Here is a 10889-nt window from a genome sequence, read left to right on the forward strand (position 1 = left end):
GTGCAGAGTACTCACTTTCATCATTGCCTAGCAAAAGGTGAATGTGAGACTGCTTACATACATGGCCAAGTGTGTAGGGTTCAGCACACTTATAGTACAATCCCTTCTCTCTCCTGAGGTTGAACTCACTAGGGGTGATCCTCCTGAATTGGTTCTGGTTGCTGTTTGGAAATTTATGGTTTTTGATGGGGTGTTTGTCTGAGGTTCTGGGAGTAGCAGAGCTCCCCTGGTTATGGCTTGGGGTGTGGAATGGGGTTTTGTGTGTAGGGGTGGTGTTGGGTAAACCCTTGTGTATTTTTTGCATGGCTCTTAAGTTCTTTTCCTGTAACTTAGCTGCTTCTATTGCATCAGCCAGAGTTAGGGGCTTGGCCATTTTGACCATATTAACTATCTCCTCCTTCAAGCCACTTAAGAAACATGTTTTGTAATAAGAGTCAGCCAAATGAGGGAGGGAAGGCATTACCAGTGCTTTGAGCAGCTCAAATTTTTCCAGGTAGTCTGCAACAGATCCTTCCTGTCTTAGTTTATTGAATTCTTCAATGGCCTCCTCTGGCGTGCCTTCACCAAACCTTCCACACAATGCAGTGGCAAGTTCAGTCCATGGAATGATTCCCCTGCCACTGAATACTCCATGGAACCAGGTATCAGCCCTGTCTCTCAGGTACAACTCAGCAGTCTCAGACTTCATGTTTTCCTCCACTCCATTGATCTTAAAATACTTGTTAGCCTTACAGATCCACTCCCTTGGATTATCTCCTGTGAAGTTAGGCAGCTCCATTTTAGGCACCCTGGTGTAAGATCTGCTCTCCTTCCAATCTGATCTGCCATGTCCTTCCCCTTGTGTTTCTCCTCTCTTGGGACCTACTATCGAACTGCTATTCTCTGTATCCTTGTCCCTGCCATTCAACTTGGCCATCATCTGGGCCATCATAGACATCATACTCTCATACTTTTGATCCAGATTTTTAAGGGTCCTTTCTGTACCTTCTTGCCTGTGTTCTAGTACCTTGACCACACTGCCTAGCTCAGACAGATCCTTCTTCAGTGCTTCATCTTGTGACTTAGTCATCCCAATGGCTCGTAGCTGAGCTCTGATACCACTGTAATGGTACAGAACCAGTTTAAGGCAATGGTGACTGATTTATTGCAGAAATCAGTGAAATAGTGCTTACGAAATGGAATAGAATTGGAAAAGTAATGATTTGGTAATTCAATTTCTTAATTCGAATTAGATGAATGAATACAAAACAGAAACAATGGATTTAGAGATAGAAGGGGAATAGAAATGAAGGAATAAACGTGAGAGGGAGGAGAGGGAGATTGGCAGAGCCAATCTTTCTTTACAGACAATTGGAAGATGACAAAAAACTTGCCTATCACTGAGATTACTTCTGCTTTTATGGTTTTTCCCGGCTAACTAACTTCTAAACTAACCAATGAGCTGAGGACAAGTGGATTCCAGAATGATCCGCCCCACTTGTTCATAACAGAAGCATAATTCTGTTTTGAGCCAGTGAAAACGTGTTTCCTGAATCACGCCTTTTCTTTCTTGGGTTTGATCAATCACGCCTTCCTCGTACCATAGACCACGCCTTCATCTTTCTTCAAGCTGAACTAGAAGAACTTCTCGCAGATCCTCCGCACTCCATGACATTTTGTTTCCTCTCCCCCGAAGCTTTTCTCTCCCTCTCTCGCTTGGTTTCTTTTCTTTTGCCTTGGTTTCCTTTTTCTTCCTCTCCCTTACTTTCCCTCAGTCTTGCTCCCCCGTAGCTTTCTTTCTCTCATTTCCTCTTTTCCCAGTTTCTTTTTTTTTTTCCTCCGTTCCTCTCCTTTCTGGTTCCGTAGCTTCCCCCTTCAACCCTAGCCGTCATCTCTTTCCTTTTGTATTTTCTTTTTGTTTTTTTTTTTAAATTTTCCTATGCTTCCCAAGTGTCCTAACACCTCACCTTCTAGGTGTTGTGTTGTCAAAGAAATAAAGGAACACTTGTCCCTATTGCATGTGCCCCACTTGGTTCTATTCCCCTAATACACTTGTCTAATAACCCCCTATTACACTTGTGTTCTTATTTTATTTATTATATATTTTTCAAAAACAATTTAGGTGAACGAACAATAAAATATTAATTCCTAATTAGCAAAAGCATTGCACAATTTTCATTTAACTTAAAAAAAGTGAATCTAAAAGGTTTAAAGACAAATTTTGAATTTTTGTGAGAATTTTTCCTTTTTTAGAAATTTAATGCAAAAATACCTTAAAAATGATAAACCTAATTTATAAAAATAAACAAAATGAACATTAAATATTAAAATAAAAATAAAATAAAATAAAATAAAACAAGAATAAAGCTAAAATTGAATAAAATAAATGAAATTTTGGTGTCTACAGCTTGCCCCTCTTTGTCTGAGTTTCGAAAAGACTCGAGACAAAGACATAGACACCAAATACTTACCTGCAGTTATTCTGCTGTGAGTTGAAATATGCAAACATATAAAGGTCAGTCGGATAAAATCCGATCCTGCTGAGTGTAGACACCAAATTTTAGCATGATTTCATTTTTATTTCTTAGTTCCATTTGTCGCGTTAAATTTTGTTCACTTTTTAGTTTCTTTTAGTTAGTTGTATTTTTTTAAAGTTTGTTAGCGTAGAATTTATCAAAAAGGAAAAATCACTCACGAAAATATGTTTTGTTTTAGATTCAAATTGAATGTTTTGTTATTGTTATTATTTTGTTTCAAATAATTCTTTAAAAAAAAGGAAGAAGAAGAAAGGTGAAAAATGAGAAAAATGAAAAATGGAAAGTTGCATTTTTGTTGTTTCTAGTTTTTATTTTTATCCAATGTGGATTAAGTTGTTTTTTGTATTATTGTTATTCTTATCCATTTTGTTTAGTTGATTAATTAGCTGGAAAAAAAAAAAAGAAGAGTCGGATATGCGACTTGCAAGCTGCGTTTTTTTTTTTTTTGCAGCTTGCAAGGAGGGGCTTCGGGCAGCCCTTGGCTGCAAATACAAAAGAAGTGGCTGGGGGGTTTTAGGGTAAAAGGTCCCGCATAAATAGAAAGAGAGGAACAGCCGCAAGGTAGAGAGGGTCGGGGGGAGAAGAAAACAAAAAGAGAGGAAGCTTGTCTGGGCTAAAAAACCGAGAGCAAAGGAGAGAAATCTGGGCTGAGGTCTGAAAGAAAAAGAGAGTGGAAAGTGAAGCTGGGATAGATTGGGAGCAAAAGAAAAGGGAGAGGCTACGGCTGAAAGAGAAAGGGAGCAGCAACCAAAGCAGAGAGGAGGAGGGATTGCCGGAACTTTCTTCATCGGCTGTCTTTGTTCTATCCGTCTTTCAAGGTATATTTCCAAGCTATTCATCAAAGCTATGTTTTAGATTTTTACCTGAAGTCAGGATTGTTTTTCTTGCTTCCGTTGTCAAGGATTTTAGGGGAAAGACTAGATTTTTTTTCCGTTGATCAAAACCTCTTAGCAGCAACCTTGATAAAAATTTGATCTTTCGGGCTACTAAACCATTTTATGTGAATGTATTGTTCAGAATTTCTTTGTTGCAATCAGTTCTTTCATTGTTGTTTGTTTATTTGGAGCTTTAAAGTTGAGCAGCTTGTTGTTGGGTTACCTGAATCTGGTTTGCTTGATGAAATGGAAAGCCGCGGCTGGGTAAAATTGCAGAAAAACTTGCGGCACTTTGTTTCTTTCTTCCTATCGTTGTCTTTGCTGTTTACTTATCATGTTTCGTTGGTTAGCTTCATTTTTCTGTTTTCGATCTTGCTACAAAGTTGCGTGTTTAGTTGATGATGGATAGGTAGAATTCTGGTTCCTTGTTGAATCTGTTTGCATGATAAACTAGAAATTCTGGACACAAGTCGCGGCTGAAAACTGCAGCAAAGCTTCTGATTTTCCAGATTTGCGTGATAAGCTTTCTTGAGTTTTTTGTTTCCTTATTTGGGCTTGCGGTTTGGCTAGCTGTTGTTTACTCTAAAGCCTTTGATGCTTGGTTAAAAATCCTGATTCACTATGGGTTGCCGAAAGCTTCCTAGCTTTGCAGAAATTCTTGCGGCATGCTGTCTTGCTGTTTTTCTTTATCTTGGGCGGTCATCAACTTGGATTTGCCATCTTAATCTTGCAAACAAATTGTCATGTTGATTTGGGTCAATAATTTCTGTTTTGATGAACTTGTTTGTATGATGAATTGGGTGTAGTTGTTGCTAGACATTGCCGAAGCTTTGTGCATACAAGGAAGCAGCCTTTGTTGTTTTAGTTGCAGAATTTCAAGCTTCTACGTAGCATGCATGTAAATGCTTTTAAAAAATTGCACTCCAACCCCTTGGCTTCTATCTAATCCTTCTAAGGCCCATAAGCTTTGAAAATCAATCAATTGGATCCCTGAAATTTGGCAGCAATATTACCAAGACTCAACTAAGTTCTAATTTTTGCAAATAGATCTTAGAATAGTTGGATTTCAAGCCATTACTTGACTTTATCTTTGCCTTTGGATTTTGAAGTGCCTAGAAGTGTTTGATAAGCTTGAGTGTTTGGTTAATGTTCGCATTTGAGTCCTTGGTAGCCTCAATTTTTCAACTCGATTGCTTGTTTGTTTTCATTTGTTTAAGTGGCACTTAATGCATGATTTTGTGAACCTTATGTCTACATGAGTTTGTGTTTGCCTATTTTCTTTAATTTTTCCCAAATAAATTGGTACCTTGACCCTCTTATTATTTTGGAGGGTACATTAGTAACTCCACTACGTTAGAGCTCCAACTCAAGGGAGGTACCACTTCTTTTATCTTTTTTGTCTCTCCTATGTGAACCAACGTGCTACGTGAGAAATGCATGCCTACTCCGCTTTCCTTACCTCCTTGCATGCATTCACTTGCTTTTACTTTTATTTAAGTTTTATGGGGTATGTGCACACCTCTTGGCTTGTAATAGATAGGGCTTGGCGAGCAATTTTATTTAAGTCTCATTATGGGGTATGTGTACACCTCTTGGCTTGTAATAGATAGGGCTTGGAGGAGCATTCAATGAAGACCTATCGAAGACGTGTGCCTAGCTAGCAAATGTAATAGTTAGGGCTTTAATTGCCTCATGTGTCTTGCATGCTTAGTTGCTACGTGTTAATTTGCTTTGTTAAGGCCTTGCATTTAGTCGAGCATGCTAATTGTTATGTGCTATGTGTTTATGGGTGTTTGGCATGTCTAATCGCTTTCCATAGCCATGAATGAATGTGATGGATGAATGTACGTCACCACACTAGTCCAATGCTAGTTGTGGCTCATTATTTCATTAGGAATTCATAGACAGGGCTAGTCCAACGCTAGACCCAATAGGCCATCCCCTTTTGTTAGTGCATATTTGCATGTTCACTACATGTCATGCATTTTTCTTAGTTTTATCATTGGCATGCTCCTCGAACCCCTTTTTCCCCTCATTTTTAGGTTTTGCATCTCATACTAGTTATAGGGCTCATTTGCTTGAGAGTCCCCTTTCGATAAGGGAAACGAGCGAGTGTGGCTACTCGATAGCCTTAGCACGCTAGTTTTGCCTTCTAATCAAAGGGAAGATTAAGTCACAAAGTTAGGACTCCCCGTTCCCGTCTTGATGCATTCCTATAGGATTCATGCATTCTATTCATTCACTATCACATACACTTACTTTATATTCTAACCCTTTTTCCACATTCTCACTTCACACTACTTTCACACTACTTTCTACATTCTCTCTTCACACATGCACCTTATGGCATTTTTCACCTTATTATTCTTTACTTACTTTACCTTGCAAAGACATTTGCACACCTCCACTTATATCTTATTACTTTTATCATTTTTTTCACTTCACACAAACTCACACTTTCACATGGCATGCATTCCACTCATTTTACGTCATTTAGGATTACGTGTGACCTCTCCAAAGGATCATTATTGGGCTTCACAATTAATGTGATTGGCACCGCTCAACCTTTGAAGAGAAATTTCCCCCATGTCCCCCTAGGTCTAGGTTTTTGCATTCATATAGACATATCCAACACACGATACATACCTTGGGTAGAAAAATTAGGAAAAATTGGTTTAAGTCACGCAACTAGCCTTGGCTAGGTCGAAGGGGTGCCTTGGATTTTTATCCTTGCCTTCCCCTTCGTCAAATGTGACCCCCGATCCCTCTTTTTGGTTACGTAGACCCAAAAGTTCTTTAAAAGGGTTTATTTACTTTTTTTTATTCAAAAACAAAAAAACCATTTTTTGGGTGACTTGGTACACCCTAACCCTATACCAAGTGGCGACTCCATTTTTGATACAAAAAACCCTTTTTGAACTTTATATGGCCAAACCGTCGCATTATCAAGTCCCATGGCCTTTTACTTTTCATTTACACACGTTCACATTCCATTACACCACTCACATCTCACACCACGCACACATCATCACTCATTCACACTATCAAAAAGTGGGGCGCGACAGTTGGCGACTCCACTGGGGACTTCCTAAGTGGGTCCAAGCATTTTGACTTAACCATTCGTTTCCTTTTTCTACCCTTTTTATGCATTGCATTTGGATATTAGGGTTGCATTTTCTATTTTAGGACTTTTTCGCCTCGCGCGCGTATCAAACTATTCCCTCACTCACGTGTGTATGTTTGGTTGATTGGATGTATGTATCTCGCGCTTTGCATTGCATTTGGGTGGGGGATGTACCCTAGAGCCTCGCGTTGGTTCTTGATCCCTCCCCTCCAAACGAGCACTAGCATACGCGCATACGCTTTAATTATTTTTACCCCTCATTATTTTTCTTTTAGTGGCTTGTCACGCCACTCCACCCTATTAGGATTTTAGGCGACCCACTTGGACATGTGATCGCGACACGACGTGTGCGTAGCATGATCCGAGGGGTCACTCGATCTTCCGCTTTAAGCTTTGGGTCATAGCCTTTAGCTTTTAGTTGAAGGTTGAGGATTTTTTGATAGATTCACTCAGACATGTAGCCGTGACACGACGTGTGCGTAGCAATGTCTGGGGAATCGCTCGAGCCACCGACAAAGAACCTTGGGATTGATGACCCTTGGTTTCCAAGTCTGAAGGCTCGGGGACCTAAAACCTATCGAGTCTAGCTGCATTAGTGAGCCCCAACCTCATGCATCCATGATAGTTTTACCTAGGGTAGCGTCTGCCTTACCCTATTAGGGACACTATTCACGAGGGGAGGGGTCCAACCCCTTTTTCCCTTTTATTGCTTTATTTCTTTGTATTGATTTCGTTGCTACAATGTGTTATGTGTATTTATCTGGCTGAACTAACCTTTCTTGATTTTGTGTCCCCATTGCATTCACAAACCCTAGCAAATAAGAGGTCTGGCATGACCTTCTTTTAGAACCTACCCTTATAGATAGGTTATTGCACGTTTAAAGATTTTGGTATATTGCATTCATAGATTAATAATTGCATAGCATTATAGGCCTACCTTGGCGTATAAAAGGTCCTTTTAGGTCATGATTTCATTTCAAATTGCATGTTTTACTGCTTTAATAAAATGGCATCATGCATAAACCATAGAAAGGGAATGCCACATAGGGAATCCCGTGTTTAGGAATAAGCCACCTTGTGTCTCGGATACTTAATCCAGTGAGACTTGCACGTTTACATTTTGTACCATCCAAAGGGGTAGTGCACAAGGTAAGGTAGGATCCGATCATTTTCATAGAGTGATCTTTGGAATATGAGCATCTAATAATCACTTTTTGGCCATTTTATCAAAATTGGTAAAAATCCCTTGCGTGAAGGACATTAATTTGAAGAAATTCACAAATGATTCCTCCTATTGAGACGATAAATAAATTGAGGCCAAAATTTGATTTTTAGAAGGTCATAGACTAATGCATCTCAATAATTTTGAAATAACCAATGGTTGGACAATTCAACCAATCCATTTTTCCAATTCATTCAATAAATCATCAATTCATTTGACCAATGTACCCTTTTTAGGGTCACCTGGTCGATTTTGAATAAATCGTCAATTCATTTGACCGATTTACCCTTTTTGGGGTCATTCGGCCGATTTTTGAATCAATCACTAATTCAATTTCATTCATTTGACCAATTTACCCATTTTTAGGGCAACTGAGCCGATTTTGAATAAATCAAGTTTCGTTCAATCTATTTGATCAATTTACCCTTTTTAGGGTGATCTGATTAATTTTGGATAAGTTAAATTTCGATTCATTCGACCTGTTTCCTTTTTTAGGGTAATCCGGTCGATTTTTAATAAATTATCAATTTCATTTGACCAATTAGGATTTCAATGTCGAATTTCAAAATGGAAAACCTAGTCGATTTTGAGAAAAACATCCATTACATCCAGCCATTTGATCAGTTGGAGTTTTGACCCGTACTTCACTGAGAAAAGTTGTCAAAAACGAATTCCAATCTCTTTGATAGGAAGTTCGTCAAGGTCAAACTCGTGCGTTTTTGCAAGTTCTTGTATCGATCAAAAGTGCTCAATCCCTTCGGACGAGGTCCTCATTTTGACAAACGTCTCTTCTCATTCCAATGGCCAAATTTTTCAAATTATTTTTCACTCCATAAGCTGATTGGATCAATCAGGTATTGTATAGTGCCTGCTCTGGAGGATTGCATTTTCATGCTAGGCCTACCCTTGGCACAAAAGGGTTCCCCCATAGGACATGCATCCCAATTATTTTAATTTTTACTAACTCCTGTCCTTTTCGTTTCCTTTTTCTTTTCTTTTTGACAACAGTCAATCAAGAAGGGCATCTAATAAGGGTTTTCCTACATTCTCAGGTAGTATATAGCTACCCGAAAAAGCCCCATTATCACCCGATCGCGTAGCTGAGCTTCAAGAGATAGTGTAAACATGAGTACCCATCCAGAATCGTCTGATAGGCCCGCCACCACATCACCGACTGACTTGGCAAGTATGGGAGCTCAACTGAGCGAAGTTCTAAACCGATTTAATGAGCTGAGCGTTGAAATGATGGCCCAACGGCGCGTAATCGATCAATTGGTAGCTAGTGGTGCTAGCGATGAACAACATGAGCCCTTACCTCCTGGCCAATCTGGACCTCAACCCATATTTTTACCTTATACTCAAACCTTTGTTACTTCACAAGTCATAAACCCACCTGAGGAAGCCTTTACTTATTCCACTCATGGCCCGCAACCTGCTTATGTACCTCACATCCAAACAAACCCTCCTCATGTCCAAATTCCCCAAAATTATCCGCCAATTACTATGAGCATGCCATTCGAGCCACGGGGACCTTATTATTACCCCACCGCTGAGCCGTTCACCCTAGATACCACTGCTCAAGGGAAAATTGAAGCCGGGGAGTCATCCGCACCAGTGGATAAGAATTTGCTAAAGCGATTGGATCGGTTTGAGGATTTCATAAGGAAAAGCCAAGGCTTGAACAAACAAGGAGGGTTGGACTACAACGAGTTGTGCCTATTTCCGGATATGCAATTGCCCATGGGTTTCAAAACACCCAAGTTTAGCAAGTATGATGGAACGGGCAACCCCAAGACGCACCTCCGAATGTTTGCCAACAAGTTGGGCAAGCCAATAGATGACGAGAATCTACCAGTTCGTTTGTTTCCTGAAAGCTTAGAAGGTGACGCGTTGGATTGGTATTCCAATTTGAAGCCTGAGGATATGAGATCTTGGATGGATTTGTCAACTGCTTTTATGAGGCAATACGAATACAATTGCGAGCTCGCTCCAACGAGGGCCACACTTGAGGGGACTAAAAGAAAACCATCTGAGGACCACAAGACGTACGCGAAGAGATGGAGGAAATTGGCCGCCAAGGTGGAGCCTCCTATGACTGAAAACGAGATTGTTCGCACGTTCATCAAAGCTCATGACCCGCCTTACTTTGAGGAAATTTTTCGAATGACCGGGTGTTCCTTTGCCGAAATTGTCAATAAATTGGAAGAATTTGATGAGTTTGTGAAGGCCGGAAAAATTATTAATGTGTCAACATTGAAGATGCAACTAGAGGCTCTGCAAGGCCAGAATGACAGTGGGAAAAAATCCCAATCTAAGGGAAAAGAAGAGGAAACTGCTTTTGTTGGGAATCAGGGCCCCTCGGCCAGACCTAGATTTTCAAACCGCCTTGCTTATTCATCACCCTATCCATACTACCCAAACTTCCGTCCTATCCATCATACTACTATTAACCATTCTCAACCTCGACCAAATTATCCAAATGTACTCACACCACCCTTTCAAAATCCTCAACCAAGTCTCCAAACTAGACCTCGCCCTCCTTTTAACCCAAGACCTATTCCACCCCCTAGCCCAAATTACTACTACCAACAAATCAGTGACACCCAAAATTCAACATCAAACCGAACCTTCACCAATCTAGGTCGGCCTGTTGACCAATTATATGAGCAATTGAAAGCTGTTGGGAAAATTGGTGTTATACCTCCTAAAATCTATTCCAATCGCTTTCCTTCTGACTATGACCCTCAAGCGGTCTGCGCTTATCATTCTGGAGCTCCCGGGCACTCCACCAATGATTGTCGGGCATTGAAACATGAAATCCAGGATATGATCGAATTCGGAGAGATATTGCTAAGGAAAAAGGGTGAACAGGGACAGAGCATAAGTACAAATTCCTTTCCCGAACACAAGGACGCCTTTGAGGCATCCAACCCCAATGAAGAAATTTGAGAATCCTGGAATGGGCTGAATTAGTGAGATTCCTCTCCCTTGAAGGGAATTTCGATAAATTTGGGGAGTTGTTTTGGTTAAAACCAATGAAAATCATTCATACATGTGTCTTTCGTTTAACTATGTTTTTTTTAGTAAATAGTTTTCAATCAAGTGACTGCCAAAGACACGTTTCATAAGTTTGGTTTTGTCTGGAAATTCAA

At 40.0% G+C, this 10889-nt stretch overlaps 1 protein-coding gene across 1 annotated transcript; it reads left to right on the top strand.

Moving 5' to 3' along the window:
* The first annotated feature begins 8862 nt into the window (after window positions 1–8862).
* On the top strand, window positions 8863–10686 carry LOC113766488. Its single transcript, XM_027310676.1, has one exon. It carries the CDS (start codon window positions 8863–8865, stop codon window positions 10684–10686), a length of 1824 nt encoding a protein of 607 aa, XP_027166477.1.
* The last annotated feature ends 203 nt before the right edge of the window (window positions 10687–10889 follow it).

This window comes from Coffea eugenioides, chromosome 3 (genome assembly GCF_003713205.1).
Source record: "Coffea eugenioides isolate CCC68of chromosome 3, Ceug_1.0, whole genome shotgun sequence".
NCBI classification, from domain to species: domain Eukaryota; kingdom Viridiplantae; phylum Streptophyta; class Magnoliopsida; order Gentianales; family Rubiaceae; genus Coffea; species Coffea eugenioides.